Source organism: Rhincodon typus, chromosome 13 (genome assembly GCF_021869965.1).
Source record: "Rhincodon typus isolate 14 chromosome 13, sRhiTyp1.1, whole genome shotgun sequence".
Lineage (NCBI taxonomy): Eukaryota > Metazoa > Chordata > Chondrichthyes > Orectolobiformes > Rhincodontidae > Rhincodon > Rhincodon typus.
Window position 1 is genome coordinate 23,621,043 of NC_063344.1, and position 21,723 is coordinate 23,642,765.

Consider the following 21,723-nt stretch of genomic DNA (forward strand, 5'->3'; position numbering starts at 1 on the left):
TTCCCCTCCCCCACTTCTAAAGAAGGGTCTAGGCCTGAAACGTCAGCCTTCCTGCTCCTCTGATGCTGCTTGGCCTGCTGTGTTCATCCAGCTCTACACCTTGTTATCTCAGATTCTCCAGCATCTGCAGTTCCTACTATCTCTAAAACATTCTTAGACCTGGGCTACCAACGCGCATATCACTAAAAGTAGTGATGCAGTTTAATTACCAGGTGGAGGGGTGGATCTGACTTACGAATGTCTGATTTATGAGCATTTCTACTTAACACAATCTCATAGGGGTGTAATTTTACAGACCGGGCATGAACAGTTCTTTTAAACAGCTCCTTTATGTTGGTCCTGCATGATATTCCAACCTGTGAATGGACCCCAGAATGGAGCCTGTTTGCAACCCAGGGACTGCCTGTAAAGTTTGGGGGGAAAAGAACAGTTTTGAAGATTTATTTCTAGAGAGGTATATTTGAAAAGCAACCAAGTTGCACCAGTTTGATGTTGACCTTTGATCAGACTGTACTCTGAATATTATATGCAGTTCTGATGGCTGTGTTATAAGAATGGGAAAGGACTCTGGAGTCTATGTATAAATGATTTACAAGCATTGTCACTTTTCCCTGATGACTGACCTATTCAAGGTATTTAAAATTACAGTGTTTTAATGTAGCAGTTGTGCTTTCAATTGGGACCAGAACAAAATTCAAAATTAGTTATTGCAGTTTCATCACACTGGGTCAATCCTAGAGGTCCCTCCAAATAAGTGGAAGCACCTTCACTACGTGGGAACCTTGCCATCATCTCAAAGGCAGCTGTAGATGGATTTAAAAAAAAGTTCTGCCCATGACTGTAATGACCAATTTGATCATTAAAAAACAAAATATCAAGTTGTTTTCATAGTGATGCACCTTCGAGATCGATGATGGTGATATTACACAAGTTGGATCTGAAATTTGTTTTATTTTTAACTATGTAGGGCAGTTACTGAATATCCACAAGATATTATCCGCAAGCCTGTTTACTTTGTACACTACAAATAAAAGTATTAAACAAGAAAAGCGTGAATTATATTATATTATACTGTATTACACTGGACCCTTCTTCAGAAATGGGGGAGGGGAATGGGGTTCTGAAATAAATAGGGAGAGAGGGGGAGGCAGATAGAAGATGGATAGAGGAGAGAATAGGTGGAGAGGAAAGACAGGTCAAAGAGGCAGGGATGGAGCCAGTAAAGGTGAGTGTAGGTGGGGAGTTAGGGAGGGGATAGGTCAGTCCAGGGAGGACAGACAGGTCAAGAGGGCGGGATGAGGCTAGTAGGTAGGAGATGGGGGTGGGGCTTGAGGTGGGAGGAAGGACAGGTTAGGGAGGCGGGGACAAGCTGGACTGGTTTTGGGATGTGGTAGGGGGAGGAGAGATTTTGAAGCTTGTGAAGTCCACATTGATAGCATTGGGCTACAGGGTTCCCAAGCGGAATATGAGGTGCTGTTCCTGCAACCTTCGGGTGGCATCATTGTGGCACTGCAGGAGGCCCAGGATGGACATGTCGTCTGAGGAATGGGAGAGGGAGTTGAAATGGTTCGCGACTGGGAGGTGCAATTGTTTAGTGCAAACCGAGCATAGGTGTTCCGCAAAGTGGTCCTCAAGCCTCCGCTTGGTATCCCCGATGTAGAGGAGGCCACAACGGGAACAGCGGATACAGTATACCGCATTAGCAGATGTGCAGGTGAACATGTGCTTGATGTGGAAAGTCTTCTTGGGGCCTGGCATAGGGGTGAGGGGGGAGGTGTAGGGGCAGGTGTAGCACTTCTTGCGGTTGCAAGGAAAAGTGCCAGGTGTGGTGGGGCTGGAGGGGAGTGTGGAGCGGACAGGGGAGTCATGGAGAGTGTGGTCCCTCCAGAAAGCAGATAAGGGTGGGGAGGGAAAAATGTCTTTGGTGCTAGGGTAGGATTGCAGATGGCAGAAGTGTCGGAGGATGATGCGTTGGATCCGGAGTGGTACGTGAGGATGAGGGGTATTCTGTTTTGGTTGTTATTGCGGGGAGGGAATGTGAGGGATGAGTTGCGGGAAATGCGGGAGACACGGTCGAGGGCATTCTCGACCACTGAGGGGGGGAAGTTGCGGTCCTTGAAAAACGAGGACATCTGAGATGTACGGGAGTGGAATGCCTCATCCTGGGAGCAGATGCGGCGGAGGCGAAGGAATTGGGAATAAGGGATGGCATTTTTGCCGGAAGGTGGGTGGGAGGAGGTGTATTCTAGGTAGCTGTGGGAGTTGGTGGGCTTGAAATGGATATCGGTTTCCAGGTGGTTGCCAGAGATGGAAACGGAGAGGCCCAGGAAGGGGAGAGAGGTATCAGAGATGGTCCAGGTGAACTTAAGGTTGGGGTGGTAGGTGTTGGTGAAGTGGATGAATTGTTCGAGTTCCTCATGGGAGCACGTGGCGGCGCCGATACAGTTATCAATGTAATGGAGGAAGAGGTGGGGTTTAGGGCCAGTGTAGCTACGGAAGAGGGATTGTTTCACGTAACCTACAAAGAGGCAGGCATAGCTTGGGCCCATGCGGGTACCCATGGCCACTCCCTTTATCTGTGGGAAGTGGGAGGAATTGAAAGAGAAGTTGTTGAGGGTGAGGACGAGTTCGGCTAAGCGGATGAGGGTGTCAGTGGAGGGGGACTGGTCGGACCTGTGGGACAGGAAAAAGCGGAGGGCCTTTAGGCCATCTGTATGGGGAATGCAGGTGTATAGGGACTGGACGTCCATGGTAAAGATGATGTGTTGGGTACCAGGGAACTGGAAGTTTTGGAGGAGGTGGAGGGCGTGGGTGGTGTCACGGACGTAGGTGGGGAGTTCTTGGACCAAGGGGGAGAAAATGGAGTCGAGATCGTTGGAGATAAGTTCGGTGGGGCAGGAGCAGGTGGAGACAATGGGTCGACCAGGGCAGTCAGGTTTGTGGATTTTGGGAACGAGATAGAAGCAAGCGGTGCGGGGTTGGGGAACGTTGAGGTTGGAGGCTGTGGGTGGGAGGTCACCTGAGGTGATGAGGTTGTGGATGGTTTGGGAGATGATGGTTTGGTGGTCGGGAGTGGGGTAGCTGCAATCTGTTTCTTTCCTGTGAATTTTTGTGCAGTTAAGAATGGCTTTTCCCTCCATCTCGTGTCTCTCCTTGAGACACCCAAAACCAACTGCAAGCTAAACACACTTCTCTTCAAATTCCCAAAACCCATCATGTCTTGGCCCTTCACTCTGTGGCATACGCCATGCTGACTAACTTTTAGAATATTCAGTTTCTGTCTGTACGTTACTGGACCCTGTCACTAATCAACAGCACAGTTTTTAATCTATGTTTTTAATGTACTGTGTTGTTGAACTCAACCCTTAAATAACTCATTAAAATGCTCCTAAAACAAAGCAAAGCTCCCGATTTTTCACCACCCCACAAGAACACTCAAAAATCAAATCAAATTGTGTCGCCCCATTAACACACAGTAGAAAATAATTAAACTTAGTTGTACATTGCTCTTAACATTGGGGGGAATACTGCTCTCCTGTCTCCTCAGCCTTGTGGGAAAAAATGATGGATACCACAATAGGAAACTAAACAAGGGACAGATGGGCAATTAATTAGTTGGCTGAAAAGGTTGAAGGATGAGAAAGAAACATTTCTTATGACAGTCAAAGCAAGACTTCATTTTGTTCCTTCAGCAATTCTGGATGTATGGATCATGGATCAAAATCACAAAGAAAATTCAAAATATCTTGTATGTTTAAATCAATTTTTTTTCACATGCAAATCACTTTGATTTGTTCCAGCATAAGCCTACTCAAGCTTTTGTTTGAAACCTTATGATTACCGATAGTAAGACTTGCATGAGAATTATTTGTAAATTGATTAGCATATTAAAATTGCATCTTTGTGGACGTCTCTTCTTGATCATTGGATGTTAACTGATAATCATCCTGTAAACCGCATTCAGGTAACGGAACAATGCATTTCTGTAGAGTCTCGTTGCATCTGTCATGATGTTTTAATTTCAAGTCTATGACCTCCATTGTGGCATTGAGAATCACTGCTCAGAGCTGCTTGGAACTCTGTGCAGTGATCAGATGTTCACATTGAATGCTAATTGTGGAATGAGTGGAATTTCGGGGGCGGTACTGCAAATGAGACACTAAAGGTAATTTGAGGTAGTTTGTACTGCCAGTGGATATTGACCTGGGCTTGACGGAAAGCAAGGAAGTTGTCTGTGTGTGAATTAATTTATATTTTGGAAGATATCAGTATCTTTCTGCAAAACCGTAATCCAGAATGAGTATAGTTTAAAATTAGCAGTTGAGAATTGCAGCATTTACCCTATGGAAATGCGCCTCATGATTTTGGTAATGATGCTTATTTGGGACAGCTGAGAAGCATTCTGTTAATTAAAGCGTAAGCCTAACGTAAGTAGGTGGTTGATGAATAAAACGTTGAATGGCATTGCCACTTGTTTAAAATACGCTTTATGTCTAATTCAAATTTTCTTCGAGTGCCGTTGTATTATTTAAACTTAATGCATATAGAGTTATCTTCATAATGTATATTAATCTCTTGCGGTTCTGAATTAAGATTACAGTTGGAAGGTTTGTAGCATAAAATTCTCGATCATCTTCTAAAATGTCGACAGCTGGTCTGTTCTGTTTCACTGTCTTTCTTTAACATGCTGAGATTTTTAGTCAGTAATGCAAGAATTGTGAAGTGTGATTGTTTGCAGCACATACTGTGCACCTTCTAATTACAGAACAATGAAATAATTCAGTGCGGCAGCTTGGTTTGTTTACTTCATAGCTGTTAATATTTTAATATTAATGCTTGTAACTGTTGGTGTTCAGCGTTTTCCTTTAATTATTTCAGTCAGTTTTGCCTGGTTCAATAATTTAACATTAGCAGTTAGTCCCAAAGTGAAACACCTTGTGTTAAGTGGAAGTGAATCACAGGCAGTAATTTAGTTAAGAATTTCAGGTAAGCCATGCTGAAGTGAGTTATAATTATCTTTGGAGTCCCAAACCTTTGAGATCCTTGAAACTTCTTTTAACACTTGTGTAGTATTTTGGTTTACACCAAGTCTTATTTTGTCATATTGTTTTGTTAATGCCATCTGAAATAACTACCAACAATGCGCTGCACATCCTTAGTGTGCTGTAAACTCCTTGTAAGACCATTAATATTCCTCATATTTGTGAAATAATCCAAGTTTACTGTTCAAGAACTTAAATTTGATGTATTTCACAATGTTTTCATGCAAGTTATTACATGGACCCAAGAGCTATCTAGACTGATATTGTTAATTATATATGTTGACAGTTGTGTGTTCATTTCTGCATAGTGCTGGAATATAAAATAATCCAGCTTCAGAAGTACTTTAACTTTGCTTTCACTGCTATCGATAGATGATACTGTTCTCATTGTGTCCTAACCTTTAGACCTGAGGTAGAGCAACGCCAAATCAATAATGTGCTCCTTGTGCAAATGTGAAAGTGAGAATAACACCTTGATTGGCTAGTAACTCACAATCCACAATTAAAACTGTTAATTTTGAACAATAATCATGGCGTTTTGCGAAGCATTGGCAGTTGCTTTTATTCAAGAAGAGCAATGATGACTCGGGGACCGCTTTGCAGAACACCTATGCTCGGTTCGCAACAAACAACTGCACCTCCCAGTCGCGAACCATTTCAACTCCCCCTCCCATTCCTCAGACGACATGTCCATCCTGGGCCTCCTGCAGTGCCACAACGATGCCACCCGAAGGTTGCAGGAACAGCAACTCATATTCCGCTTGGGAACCCTGCAGCCCAATGGTATCAATGTGGATTTCACAAGTTTCAAAATCTCCCCTCCCCCCACCGCATCCCAAAACCAGTCCAACTCGTCCCTGCCTCCCTAACCTGTTCTTCCTCCCACCTATCCCCTCCTCCCACCTCAAGCCGCACCTCCATCTCCTACCGACCAACCTCATCCCGCCCCCTTGACCTGTCCGTCCTCCCTGGACTGACCTATCCCCTTCCTAACTCCCTACCTACACTCACCTTTCCTGGCCCCATCCCCGCCTCTTCGACCTGTTTGTTTCTTCTCCACCTATCCTCTCCTCCATCCCTCTTCTATCCGCCTCCCACTCTCTCCCTATTTATTTCAAAACCCCCTTCCCCTCCCCCTTTTCTGATGAAGGGTCTAGGCCCGAAACGTCAGCCTCTCTGCTCCTATGATGCTGCTTGGCCTGCTGTGTTCATCCAGCCCTGCACCTTGTTGTCTCGGATTCTCCAGCATCTGCAGTTCCTACTATCTCTGTATCTTCATTGCTTAGTTTGGCTAGTAGGTGTGCAAGAGAAATTCACTGATCTTAGAAATTTCTGTTTCTCCAGAATACAGCAGATTTGAAGCCAAAATCCATGACCTACGGGAGCAGATGATGAACAGCAGCATTAGCTCAGGATCAGGGTCGTTGCGGACCAGCCAGAAGCGATCCCTTTATGTCAGGTAAAACTGAAGGCAAATTAATGCTCTACTATTGAAAAGAGAGCCCATGGGGTACTGTGCTGTTTAAATTACAAATTGTTCTGTGCCCCTGTACAGTTCCCAAATGACGACAATCCTTATTTAGCAATCTCAAGGTTTCAATCTATTTCCATTCCCTGTGCATTGAATGTTTCAACTTTATAGGAGTTTCTTATGCTTCAGAGAAAGCGGGAATGGAATACTGAAGTTGCATGATCAGCCATGATCATATCGAATGGTGGTGCAGATTCAAAGGGCCTACTCCTGTACCTATTTTCTATACTGCTATGTTTGACATTAAAAGAGGACAGTTTTGTCTCCAGAAATATATTTCCACACATAAATATGCAAGATTTCTTTGCAATTTTCCAACTTCTTTAATTTCAGGTTCATTATGAGCACTGCATCTTAAGTTATTTTCCATTTTATTGAATGATTTTTCATTGTATATTTGGTAGCTGTTTTCCAGAAATGGCATTATTACAATTACTGATCTGCTTTTTGAGTAGACTCCAACACTTGAGTTGAATGCTAGTTTAATTGATGTCTTAAAGGTCATTAAACTCAGCAGGTCTGACATCCTCTGTGGAGAGCAAGCAGAGTCAACATTTTGGATCCAGTAACTTTCCATATTACTGCCAGACCTGCTGAGTTTCACGAAGCAATTTCTGTTTTTGTTTTAGATTTCTTTTGTTTTTCCAAAGAGAACCAGACACATTGGCAGCCATGCCATCAGAGATATTGGAACAACTAAAGTATACTCCTTGGAAAAGAAGTCTAGGAATTTATATATCATCTAAAGAGAATTTATTGGGTGTTCTTGGCTTGTATAGAGGAGTGAAAACCATTTTAATGACAGCAACTGCTATTTATAAAACTGAAATACATTTTACGCAGTTAACGTGCTGATGCAACAGTGGAATGTAAGAGCTTTAAATTTACGTTTAATATGTTGATGCAATACTATATACCAGTAATCACTAAAACTTAAATTATCTTTTATTCAGAATAAATATATTATCCTTACTAAATTCTATTGTTGATGGCACATGCCTATATAATAGGCACACAAATCTGAGCACATGCAATTTGTTGGGAAAACGAGAATACCTGGTTTATCACCACTGTTTCTGTAAACAGCGATTTTGATACTTAATAATATCAGAAAGGCTATACCAGGATTTGTCAGTATTACATGAATAATGTCTATCTGGCTGTTATTCAAACTTTTGATGACCAATGACAAACTAGACCGCAAACCATTCAAGGAATGTTCTATCAGACTACGTTGTAGGGCAATTTAAAAAGTCTGAAGGTACTTGCAAAGAAAAGCAGCAAGTATCCCAAAGCAGTTCAGAATCAAAAACCCTGGTGGCAGGTAAGGGCAAGGAGGTGAGAATAAATGTCATCTGTAGCTTGAATATAATTATATAATCATCGAATCCCTACAGTGTGGAAACAGGCTATTCGGCCCAACAAGTCCACACCGCCCCTCCAAAGAGCATCCCACCCAGACCCCTTCCCCTAACCCTGCATTTCCCATGTTTAACACACCTAACCTAAACATCCCTGAGCACTACGGGCAATTTAGCATTGCCAATCCACCTACCCTGCACATCTTTGGACTGTGGGAGGAAACCAGAGCACCCAAAGGAAACCCACACAGTCACAGGGAGAAAATCTTGAATGTAATCTTATCTTATTGTCAGAAGTAAATTACAAATAACCAAAGCTGTTGAAACAAACAAACTGTTCTGCATACTTTATGTGGATGATTGGCTGACTAATTGGTAAGCCAATTTAAAACTGATAACTTGGTATCGGCAAAGGACAGAAAGAAACAAAATTAACCCAATTCATAGAAAGCAGTTTCTCACCCAGTGCATGATGAATTTCACAATACTTCTCACGATGATTGAAGGGTTAACGATGGAAATTGCATCATATTTCTTTTACACAGTTAGAAATGCCTCTCAGTGATAGCATTTGGGACATTTGAGTGCAATACTTTTACTACGTATTAATGTAGACTTTGAAGGAAAAGTGGTTCATTTTACAGTGTCATGATAGTATGTAAAATGCCTTTATCTGCTAAATTTTGGTTAACAGCTGTAGGATTATGTGCAGATGCTATTCTGTTTAAATTAATACACATTCCCAAAATTAATACAATATATCAGACTTGGAAGGCAGTAAAAATATTGATTATTGCTAGTAAAACCTGAATAAGGAAATATACTTGGAGGCTGAAGTGTGGTGTGAGCCCTTGAGAAGCAGCAGTGTTGACAAATTAAGTCTCTGGCCGTGCATGTTGGTTTTGAGACTGTAACTTGAAAATCTAACTTTGATCTCTTGCCCAAATGGTGGGCTAGGACAGGGCTTCCCAAACAGGGGGCTGTGAGCTCTAATGTAGCAGTGGCCACCATGGCACTCTAACCAAGTGCTCTCAACTATACTAAATTGTGCAGTTTTTTGAATAATTGGCAAGATCTAACTGCCCAATGTACTAGGCTTGAATCCTTTCTGAAAAAAAAACCAAAAGGGAAGGCTGGTGCTTTTGGGTGAAAAGCCCTGCTTAAATCCTTAACTCCCCATTAGGCAGTTGAGAGTCAACCACATCGCTGTGGGTTTGCATTCATGTGTAGGCCTACCAGGTAAAGACAGCAGATTTCCTTCCCAAAAGGGCATTCATGAACTGAATGGATTTACAACAGTTTATAGTGGTTACGTTGGCACCATTAGGCTAGATTTTTATTCCAGATTTTTACTTAATTCAAATTTCACTAGATGCAATAATGACAATAGAATTCTTGTCCTTGGAATGTTAACCTGGGTTTCTGGATTACTAGCCTAGTGACAATACCACTACATCACTGTCTCCCCAACTAATGTCAACTAACCCATCTTTGCCTTTTAGAAAAGATGAAGATAGTCTTTCTACAAAGAAAACTGCTGGATGTCTTGGGCAACCAGGTGATAGAAGGTGTAGGGTAACCACCTGGTATTTAACAACACTGAGCAACTTTACTATTGTTCTCACTCTCAAACCACATTCTCCATTCCCCTTCTGCCCCCTTCCCCAACCTATTTCCTGAGTTCCTTACATTTTCTGAAATAGATTTTTCGAGCATATCACCAAAGTACATTTAGAGATCGCTTTCTGATGTTTGTCAAAGAAACCATTAAGCTTGGGAAATTAACAGAAAGGATAGTTTGAAACTTCTCAATGTTTTGAGATGCAGGGCAAAACAGAGTTAAAATGTGAGTTTCCTCAATTAATCTTCATATTTCACGAGTTGATTCAACCGAGCTCCTCCTATCTGATGCTTTTCGAGTCATTTTTAACTTAATATTAAATATCTAGAAGAAAGTGGTTTTTTGATGTTAAATTAGCTTCACTTTGCCTTGGATGTTATGGTAACAAATCGATCTCAAGTCAGGAGGATGGAAACGAACCATTTAACTGATACATTTGTCCGTGCATGATGATGACCTCAAGCACTCTTAAGTTGAGTTGGAAGTTGAACTGTGAAAAAGTTAACGTTGATATAAACCTCCTTGGACAAGCTAGTTATAGTTTAGTATTTGCTTTTTATTTTATTTTGCTTTCTATTTGTGGGAAATTAACAAGGAATTACAAACACTGAAAACTGATATTTAAATGATAATTTTGAAGATTCAGTAACAAGGTTTTTTTTTTATTCATTTGTGGGATGTGGGCGTTGCTGGCTGGCCAGTATTTCTTGTTCATCCCTAGTTGCCCTTGAGAAGGTGGTAGTGAGCTGCCTTTTTGAACCACTGCAGTCCTCCTGCTGTGGGTTGACCCAATATGCTATTAGGGGGGGAATTCCAGGATTTTGACCCAGCGACAGTGAAGTAACGGCGATATATGTCCAAGTCAGAATGGTAAGTGACTTGGAGGTGGTGGTGTTCCCACATGTCTGCTGCCCCTGTCCTTCTAGATGGAAGTGGTCGTGGGTTTGGAAGGTGCTGTCTGAGGATCTTTGGTGAATTTCTGCAGTGCATTTTGTAGATAGTACACACTGCTGCTACTGAGCATCAGTGGTGGAGGGAGTAGATCTTGTGGATGTGGTGCCAATCAAGCGAGCTGCTTTGTCCTGGATGGTGTCAAGCTTCTTGAGTGTTGGGGCTGCACTCATCCAGGCAAGTGGGGAGTATTCCATTAGACTCCTGGCTTGTGCCTTGTAGATGGTGGACAGGCTTTGAAGAGTCAGGAGATGAGTTACTCGCTGCAGTATTCCCAGCTTCTGGCCTGCTCTTGCAGCCACTCTGTTAATATGGTGAATCCAGTTGAATTTCTGGTCAATGGTAACCCCCAGGATGTTGATAGTGGGGGATTCAGTGATGGTAATACCATTGAATGTCAAGAGGCAGCGATTAGATTGTCTCTTATTGGTGATGATCATAGCCTGGCATTTGTGTGGCATGTATATTACTTGCCACTTGTCAGCCCAAGCCTGGATATTGTCCAGATCTTGTTGCATGTGAACATGGACTTCTTCAGTATCTGAGGAGTCACGAATGGTGCTGAACATTGTGCTATCATCGGCGAACATCCCCACTTCTGACTTTATGTTGGAGGGAAGGTCATTGATGAAGCAGCCTGAGAAACTCCTGCAGAGATGTCCTGGAGCTGAGATGATTGACCTCCCACAACCACGACCATCTTCTTATGTGTCAGGTATGACTCCAAATACCGGAGCGTTTGCCCCCTGATACCCATTGATTCAAGTTTTGCCAGGGCTCCTTGATGCCACACTCGGTCGAATGCAGCCTTGACATCAAGGGCTGTCACTCTCACCTCACCTCTGGAATTCAGCTCTTTTGTCCATGTTTGAACCAAGGCTGTAATGAGGTCAGGAGCTGAGTGGCCCTGGCAGAACCCAAACTGGGCATCACTGAGCAGGTGCTGCTTGTTAGCACTGTTGATGACCTCTTCCATCACCTTCCTGATGATCGAGAGGAGACTGATGGGGCGGTAATTGGACGGGTTGGATTTGTCCTGCTTTTTATGTACAGGACATACTTGGGCAATTTTCCACATTATTGGGTAGATACCAGTGTTGTAACTGTACTGGAACAGCTTGGCTAGGGGAGCGGTAAGTTCTGGAGCACAAGCCTTCAGTGCTATTGCCGGAATATTGTCAGGGCCCGCAGCCTTTGCAATATCCAGTGTCACCAACCGTTTCTTGATATCATGTGGAGTGAATCGAATTGGCTGAAGACTGGTATCTGTAATGCTGGGGGCCACTGGAGGAGGCCGAGATGGATCATCCACTCGGCACTTCTGGCTGAAGATTGCTGCACATACTTCAGCCTTATCTTTTGCACTGATGTGCTGGGCTCATCCATCATTGAGGATGGGGATATTTATGGAGCCTCCTCCAGTGAGTTGCTGAAGCAGGCAGGGTAAATGCTTTTAATCTTCAATCATTTTAAATTGGCTCCCTTGGTACCATTCTGCATTTTAAGTGAAGATAGAATTTAAGTATAATGAGGTGTAGAAATCTTGTCCGAGTACATAAAGACATACAAATTAAGAACAGAAGTAGGTTATTCACCCCTCGAGCCTGCTCTGCTATTCAGTAAGATCATGGATAAGCTGAATACTCCACATTTCTTCCAGCCCCTTTTCAAGAATCTGTCTACCTCTGCCTTAAAAATAATCAAAGACTCTGCATCAATGCCTTCTGAGGAAGTCTGTTCCAAGGTTTTGCAACCGTTTGTAAGAAAAACGTCCCATTACCTCTGTTTTAAAGGAATGACCCCTTATTTTTAAATAATGACCCCCAGTTTGAAGTTCTCCCACAATAATTGTATCAGCCTCCACCACTTTCCCTGGCAGCTCATTCCAGACACGCACCGCCCTCTGTGTGAAAAAGTTGCCCCTTTACGTCTCTCGCTTAAATTTTTCTCCTCTCACCTTAACCTATGCCCTGTAGATTTGGACTTCCCTAACCCAGGGAAAAGACCTTTCGTATTAAATTTTCCATGCCCCTCATGATTTTATAAAACCTCTATAAGGGTCCCCCCTCAACCTCCAATGCTCCAGGGAAAATAGCCCCAGTCTATTCAGCCTCTCCCTATAGCTCAAACTCTGCAATATTCCTGTAGATCTTTTCTGAACCCTTTCAAGTTTCACAACATCCTTCCTATAGCAGAGAGACCAGAATTGAACACACTATTCCAAAACTGACCTAGCCAATGTCCTGTACAGCTGCAATATGACCTCCCTACTCCTATACTCAATGCACTGACCAATAAAGGCAAGCATACCAAACGCTGCCTTCACTATCCTGTCTACCTGCAACTCTACTTTCAAGAAACTATGAATCTGCACTCTAAAGTCTCTTTGTTCAGCAACAGGATCTTACTATTAAGTGTGTAAGTCCAGCCTGATTTGCTTTTCCAAAATGCAGCACCTCACGTTTATATAAATTAAACTCCATTTACCACTCCTCAATCCATTGGCCCATCTGATCAAGGTCCCGTTGTACTCCAAGGTAACCACCTTCAGAAATATTTTTTCCACATCAACACTGTCCTGATCCCACAGGATTTCATTTATCAATCAAGTTATCTCCTACCTTCCAAACACCAGTGGATACAAGTCAAGTCTCTCTGACCTTTAGAAATAATACAACTTGACCATCCCCGGTATTGGTCCAATAAACCTCTAAATTGCTTCCAACACATTTATATCCATCATTAAGTAAGGAGACCAATCCTGTACACAGTGCTCCAGATGTGGTCTCACAAGTACCCTGTAAAACTGAAGCATAACCTCCCTATTTTTGTATTGAATTGCTTTCAAAATAAATAATAACATTTTACTAGCTTTCCTAATTAGTTGCTGTACCTGCAGGGCTCGGTTAGTGCAGTTGGTTGGAGTGCTGCTTTGCAGTGTAGAGTCATGCCAACTGCATGGGTTCAGTTCCTGCATGGCTAGGGTTATCATGAAGGACTATCCTCCTCAACCTCTTCTCTGGCTGAGGCGGGTGACCCTCAGGTTAAACCACCATCAGTCGTATCTCAGAGTAGCCCAATGGCCTGCTAGGACTATGGAATTACATTCTACCTTTATCTGTACCTGCACATTAACCTTTGTGGTTCATGTACTCGACACCCACTGCATCTACAATCTTTCATTATTTAAATAATACGCTTTTTTGTTCTACCTACTAAAATGGACAATTTCATATTTTTCCACATTGTATTCTATTTGCCAAATCATTGTCTACTTAATTAGCCTGAGTCCTTTTTGTAGTCTCCTATCATTTTCAAAGTTTACTTTTTACCCTATCTTAGTTATCAGCAATTCAGCAACCATACATTCAGTCCCTTCATCCAAGCCATTCGTATAAATTATATTGTATAAATGGGATGCAGCACTGATCCCTGTGGCTCATTACTTGTTCCATGTTGCCAACCAGAAAGTGACCCATTTAGGCCTACTGTTCCTTGTTAGCCAGCCAGTCTTCTATCAATGCCAATATGTTATTCCCTAACCACAAGCCTGTATTTTCCAGAATAATTAATTTTTTTTTTAATCTTATCAAATATCTTCTGGAAATCTAACTACAGTACATCAACTAGTAAATGATAAAAGAAAATTCAGAGCTGAATAAAAGCAAAAGCATGTAGGAATTGGAATTGAAAATGGACAGATTTTTGTAACATTGCTAAAATGGAAACAAAGTGAATGAAGAGAGAGTATCAACAGGTACATCAATCAGAGACACAAGGGTCCAGACCCGAAACGTCAGCTTTCCTGCTCCTCTGATGCTGCCTGGCCTGCTGTGTTCATCCAGCTCCACACCTTGTTATGCCAATTTAAATGCACCAGTTTGTTTCTCTTTTGATTTTCGTACTCTTATTATCTTTCCTTTTTAACAAATGTATTAAGTTGCACGTTTACTTGTTGTCTTCGGTTCTGATCAAGGTACACATGTCAAGTAACAAATAATTTTGCAGAATTTAGTGTTTTTACTTCAATATCTTTATGTCTAAAATAAGTGAAAATTTTGTGATGAATTATAATTAAAGCCAATAATTAAAGTGTTATGTTCTCCTCTACTGTGTTACAATTAGAGCCTTGTTCGATTATGACAAGACCAAAGACAGCGGTCTTCCAAGCCAAGGCCTTAACTTCAGTTTTGGTGACATCCTGCATGTGATCAACGCATCAGATGATGAGTGGTGGCAGGCTCGACAGGTAACGCCAGACGGTGAGAGTGAAGAAATTGGAGTCATCCCAAGCAAAAGGAGGTGATAACCTTTTCTCAAGCTGAAGTTTTAACATTTGGATAGAACTTTTAAAAATGCAGTCTGCTCCTTAAATGCAAGGACTGCATAGCACTTATTGTTAAAAATTTTTTTAAAACTTTTTGGCAGATTATAAAGCTATGTAGTGCACCATTCCTGTTTATGATGAATGGGATGTTTTGTGAATGTTGTGAGGAGGTAAAAGAAGCAGATAGTTTGAAAGTTAGAAGAATACCTCAGATCTTCAAAGTTGCAAAATTATATTGTATGATGATACACTGGTAGTCCAATCTGCTGATCTGCTATGCAGAAGAGGATTTAAAAGGGTTCTACTGTCCTCAATCTTCTCTGTTTTTTAAACCTGAAATATTGATCCTACTTTTGGTCCTGTTTTATGTTGTTAATGTTAGTAGCTTCCACAGTGTGACATATGGGTGCACATTGGGTACAGAAGTAACCTAGCCAACCAAGTAGGTATATGAAAAGGTACATAATAGGCTGGGAGGTTGGTATGGGATGACCCTGGGTTGAGGCTTTATGGCTTACGAACAAAGCATTTCAAATGTAAGTTGAATTCAGAGCTACATGTCGAGGAGACAATGAGCCATTTAGCTGCGCAAAGAGACATAACTATGATAATGCATGTAGAAGTAGAAACGTTTAAATGTTACAGAAAGATAATTGCTGAGAGTAGAAACCTGTTTGCATTTTCAAGGGACGTGGTCACTTTATATGGGCATATCAGGAGCTCAATTAGCCTTTCAATGGGAAGCATTTATCTTAACAGCAGGCCCAGCCCTCTAATGAAATATTAATACTGTAATTGTCCCATACGGTTTATGGTCAAGAGAAAAATGGTATACTGTAGACAGTATAAATAACCCATTGTTTGTTGACCAGTCTGTCATGCTGTATCCCTGTGTGCAAATGGTAGAATAAAACGTTTGCCTTCTTGACCCCTAATTATCTCCATGTTGAGTGTCACTTGAAACACTACAACACAAAAATTTAGTGTATATAAATACTACAAATAAACATTGTTAATAAAAGTGAGCAGTTATTATGAACTAGTCTAGACACTAGTGTAAGTGTCTGTATGAAATGATTAGTTTGATAATTCACTTTGAAACTTTATAATGTCAAATAATTGACATCACATCACATTAACAAGCTAAACTTGGTATCATCAATGTCATTATACCCTGTAGCTTGAAATCCAAAGTTGGATTCTGCACAAATCTAATAAGGTTACAGGAAGTGTGCTACTCTTTGATATAATCTCAATTATTTCAGCTTGTCTATAATGGCATTGATTGATTGTCCTAATGGAAAGACTGTGTAAAGGTGGAGTAGACCATTAGCCCACCATCACCATCTCAAGCCTTTATGCTATGAATTGAGTTCATATATTCTTATATCGTGAATATTCACAATTAGGAATAAAAAAAAGGATTACAATGACTACTGTAGTACACCTCCTAGAATCTAATCGGAAGTGGTGAAAAAGACCTCAGAAAAGTTGGAAAAACCCAGATTTTATCAATGCATTTAAAATCAAGTCAGTGTTCCTGTCAGTTAAAATGATTTACTTATACTTTGAGAAATATTGTGATGCAAGGTGTATGACATATGTATTTTAATATCATCTACTTTTGAGTTTAGATTTTTGAAGTTGAGCTACTGGCATATGGGTTTTCTGTGTGTCTGAAGGGTTTTAATGATTAAGTCGTAAGTATTGTTGTACCCATGGTGGTTTCTTTTAATATACAGTGTGAGAGAAAGACTGAATAAAAACCAAAAGAACTGTGGATGTTGGAAATCAGAAACAAAAATAGAAATTGCTGGGAAAGTTGTGCAGGTCTGGCAGCATCTATGGAGCAAAATCAGAGTTAACACTTTGTGTTGAGTGACCCTTCCTCAGAACTCTGAGACCTGCCAGACCTGCTGAGCCTTTCCAGCAATTTCTGTTTTTGTTTGTGAGAAAAAGACTTCCTGGAGAGTTATGAGTTTTATTTACATTTGGCAGAATTTTACCAGCGAATAAGGTAAACAATGTGCATGAGGCTTCAACTTAGAAAGTCCTGGATTGATTGTTTTCATTTGGGGAAACATCCATAGCTGGGAATATTTCCACAGATTTCTTGACTGGAGCTGGATATGTAAAGCAACTACTCTCGAGAAAGAGTGAAGACAGTTTAGGATTCTAAAAATATGCTACCTCCGTGGAAGGAGTTTAGTATACATTGCAGACCAAAAATGTTTGGTTGAAATTTAAAGGGATTACTTTAAGCTGAGAGAACTTAAATTCAGTGGTATGAAAGCTCTAAGAAGAGACTATCAGATTTTTAAGACTGGAAGTTGAAACCACAGTTCAATAAGTCCTTTAGAGGTGGTCGAGGAATTTTCTCTGCTGTGAGTCACATGAGGGAGTGCTTCTGGGACTGATGGCATTAAATTTTAACCATGTGTTTTAAAATCTTTAAATTTGTGTTATAAGTAGGTAGTTTGGTTCATTCCATTTTATCTTAATTTCTTTTGCATAAGAGACTTCCGTTTCATTGTTAAAGCCAATTATGCAACATTGCATGCTTACCACCTCTTTAAAACAAAAAAAAAGTGCCATTATTTAAGAGAAGCAGCAAGGAAATGCCTGGGAACTACAGACCGGTGAGCCTAAGGTTTGTGGTGAGTAAGTGGTTAGAGGGAATTCTGAGAGACAGGATCTACAGGCATTTGAAGAGACAGGGACTCATTTGGGATAGTCAGCATGGCTTTGTGTGTGGGAAATCATGTTGCATGAATTTGACTGCGTTTTTTGAAGGGGTGACCAGGAAAGTAGATGAGGGCAGTGCGGTAGACTTCAGCAAGGCCTTTGACAGGGTACTACATGGTAGGTTGTTGAGTAAGGTTAAATCTCACCGGATCCAGGGTGAGCTAGCCAACTGGATACAAAATTGACTCGATTGTAGAAGACAGATGGTGGTCGTAGAGGGTTGTTTTTCACACCTGGAGGCTAGTGAGCAGTGGTGTGCCACGGGGATCGGTGCTGTGTCCACCGTTGTTATTGTTTATATAAATGATTTGGATAAGCATTTAGGAGGTATGGTTATTAAGTTTGTAGATGACACCAAGATTGGCGGTATAGTGGGCAGTGAAGAAGGTTATCTGGGAATGCAGTGAAATCTTGATCAACTGGGCCAGCGGGCTGAGGTATAGCAGATGGAGGTTAATTTATATAAATGTAAAGTATTGCATTTTGGTGGATCATACCAAGGCAGGACTTATACAGTCAATGATAGATCCCTGGGAGTGTTAGAGAACAGGGAGATCTAGGGTTACAGGTTCATAGCACCTTGAAAGTGGAGTCACAGGTAGTCAGGGTGGTGAAAAAGGCTTTCAGTATGCTTGCTTTCATCAGTCATAGCATTGAGTGTAGGAGATGGGACTGCAGATTGTTGCAGCTGTACAAGACGTTGGTGAGGCCACATTTGGAGTACTGCGAACAGTTCTAATTGCCCTACTAAGGAAAGGATTTTTTTAAACTAGAAAGAGTGCAGAAAAAATTTACTAGGATGCTGCCTGGACTAGAAGATTTGAGTTATAAGAAGTAGTTGGATAGGCTGAAGACTAAGGTGTGACCTAATAAAATCATGAGCCATAGGTAAGGTATATAGCCAACAGCTTTTCCCCATGTTAGGGAAGCCTAAAACTAGAAGGCATAAGCTTTAAGGTGAGAGGGGAGAGAAACAAAAGGATCCAGAGGGGCAGTTTTTTTCACACAGAGGGTGGTAAGCCTCTGGAACGGGCTACCAGGGTAGTTGTGGAAGTGAGTACAATTTCATCATTTAAGAAACATTTAGACAGGTACATGGATGGGATCTGTATGGAGGGATATGGATCAAATGCAGGCAAATGAGGCTAGTTTAATTGTGAAAACTGGGCAGCAAGTTGGGCCTAAGGCTCTGCTTCCGTGCTGTCGACCTCTATGACTCGAGATATTAAATCAGATTTTAGTCTGGGATCTGACTTGTCCAGTCAAACATGAGCAAGACTGATAGTTGAGAGCAACATTTCAAAAAAAAACCCACAGAAAATCTGAAATGAAACTACTGTCTCCTTTTGAATAGATAGCAGACTCTCTTTACCTGGAAAGAAAAAACTGGTCATGTTTCAAGTGTAACCTCATCACAACTAAACAATGATGACTGCATCTGATACAATGTGGTTGCAAGAGAGATGCATCTCCAGTTGGAGTTAGTGTAATTGATTTATATGATGGAAGGACAGTCTGCAGAAATTAGTAATTCTAAACATTAAAGGTGTAAACTGCCTTGTATTTTACCCCTTCAATAGCAAGTGAGGTTTCTTCTCCTCTATATTTAAATATTCAGTCGTGGGCCCCACTTCTCGTGGAAGGCACCAGATTTACATAAAACCATAATAATTATGTGATTAGTTTGGGTAACTTAAGTCAACTAAATCAACATGTTGTAGTGATGTCAGCAGATTTTATTTCCATTTGGAAGGTGTTGTAAAACATAGATCATCATAAATTGGTAATTTGATCAGTTGTTGAGAGAGGGTGACAGTAAATCACTTGTTTGCTTTTTCTTGATGTTACATATTTATGAGACAGGCTCATTTCAAAATCTGCCTTGTACTGTTATCATCTTTGTGGGTGCAGACACATTTTGAATGCTGTCAATCCATTAGAACACTTTGCAAGAGCTGCTTTGCAGGTTAATGCTAGGGTGAATACTTAGTTTGATGGCAGAGTCTTTTGTAAGAGATGTGTCTCTAGGCTTGTGTTCAAACCCATCAGCTAGAGTTTGATAAACAGTTCTGTGCTCTTAACAGTAAATTTATTGGCATGTGGAAACTTGTGATGTAAAAGTGCTGCTTCTTCTTTAATGAAGCTTGCAATCTAGCATTCAAGACCTGTAATCTAATTGAAATCACAGTGCAAACAAACTGTCAATCCATTCTTACAGTAAGGATGTCCTCAAAATTTGCTCATCCTGTACTCCCTTTCAGATCTAGTTATTGCCCATGTACCCATATGAGCACACAGGTTTAATATTTTAACCCTTTAATGTCCAAACATTGCAACAAATGTAAAATTATAATACAACTCAAATGGTGTTTTATTTAAACTGTTAACATGATGGATAAGATTTTGTATTAACACAAATGTATGAGGTTTAGAGTGACAAGGTCAAAATTTATTTGCCATTTCCCATAAAGATTTTTAGTTACTGCAAAATTCAACTTTAAGTAGCAGTTTTTTTCTCCCCAGAAGTACACTCAATCCATATCAGTTTCAGTAAATACAGTTTTCAATGTTGGGTGGTTTACGACCACTGCATCTACAAAGTGTACACTGAAGTAAATCTGCTTTCTGGTGTATTTCTGTTCTTGCATCGTAAAGTACTTAACATCTAAAAATAAGATTCCTTTAATAATTGCTCTGAATATTTTGTTTACTCTAAATATTCAAATCCTAGGTTAAAACACTTTGAAATTTAATGGCTATTTCTTAAGCAAGTTGAGTTTAAGACTGAAATTGGGATTGGTGTGTACATACTAAAAATCACAATTTTTACAATGAGATCTCTGTCTACGAAGATGATGAAAATAGTCAAGACTTTCTCAAGAAAATGGCTGTTTTCAAAACACGAAATAATTTGAATTTCTCCAATAAAACCAATGTCAGCTAAAACTGTCATAGAGCCACAGAGATGTACAGCATGGAAACAGACCCTTAAGTCTAAACCATCTATGCCGACAGATATCATAATTAATCTAGTCCCATTTGTCAGCATTTGGCCCATATCCCTCTAAACACTTCCTATTCATGTACCCATCCAGATGCCTTTTAAATGTTGTAATTGTACCAGATTCCTCCTCCACTTCTGGCAGCTCATTCCATACATGCATCACCCTCTGTGAAAAAGTTGCCCCACTGGTCCCTATTAAACCTTTCCCATCTCACCTTAAACCTATGCCCTCTAGTTTTGGACTCCCCTATCCTGGGGAAAAAACCTTGGTTATTCACCCTTATCTATGCCCCTCATGATGTTATAAACCTCTGTAAGGTCACCCCTCGGCCTCTGATGCTCCAGGGAAAAATGCCCCAGCCTACTCAGCTTCTCCCTATAGCTCAATCCCTCTAACCCAGGCAACGTCCTTGTGAATCTTTTCTGAACCCTTTCAAGTTTCACAACATTTTTCCTATCGCAGAGAGACCAGAATTGAACACAGTTTTCCAATAGTGGCCTAACCAATGCTCTGTACACCCGCAACATGACCTCCCAATTCCTGTACTCAATGCATTGACCGATAAAGGCAAGCACACCAAATGCTGCCTTTGCTACCCTGTCTACCTGCAATTCCAGTTTCAAAGAACTATGAACCTGCACCCCATGTTGAAAGATAGGGGTAAGAGCATTACAAAGGGCATCAATAAGCAAAGTTTCTTTTACAGCTGAACAAATCTTACCCAAAGAATCTTCAAGCAGGACAGGAACCTCCCTGCACCACCGCCTGTAATATTTCATGGTAATATTCTTATAAAAACCAAAAGAACTGCAGATGTTGTAAATCGGGAACAAAAACAGAAGTTGCTGGAAAAGCCCAGCAGGTCTGGCAGCATCTGTGAAGGATAAAACAGAGTTAACATTTCGGGTCCAGTGACCCTTCCTCAGAACTGGGTAATATTCTTATTTGGAGATAGTGGGAACTGCCATTGCTGGAGAATCTGAGATAACAAGGTGTAGAGCTGGATGAACACAGCAGGCCAAGCAGCATCAGAGGAGCAGGAAAGCTGACGTTTTGGGTCTGGACCCTTCTTCATTTCTGAAGAATCCAGACTCGAAACGTCAGCTTTCCTGCTCCTCTGATGCTGCTTGGCCTGCTGTG

The 21,723-nt window shown here is 41.1% G+C and overlaps 1 protein-coding gene across 1 annotated transcript in view; it reads left to right on the forward strand.

Annotated features, from left to right (window-relative positions):
* LOC109923085 (disks large homolog 1) overlaps window positions 1–21,723 on the forward strand; it is a 167,978-nt gene that overhangs the window by 121,619 nt on the left and 24,636 nt on the right. The window contains exons 12-13 of the mRNA XM_048604550.1: window positions 6,387–6,501; window positions 14,632–14,808. Coding sequence (XP_048460507.1) covers window positions 6,387–6,501; window positions 14,632–14,808 — 292 coding nt within the window. The remainder of the gene's footprint in view (window positions 1–6,386; window positions 6,502–14,631; window positions 14,809–21,723) is intronic.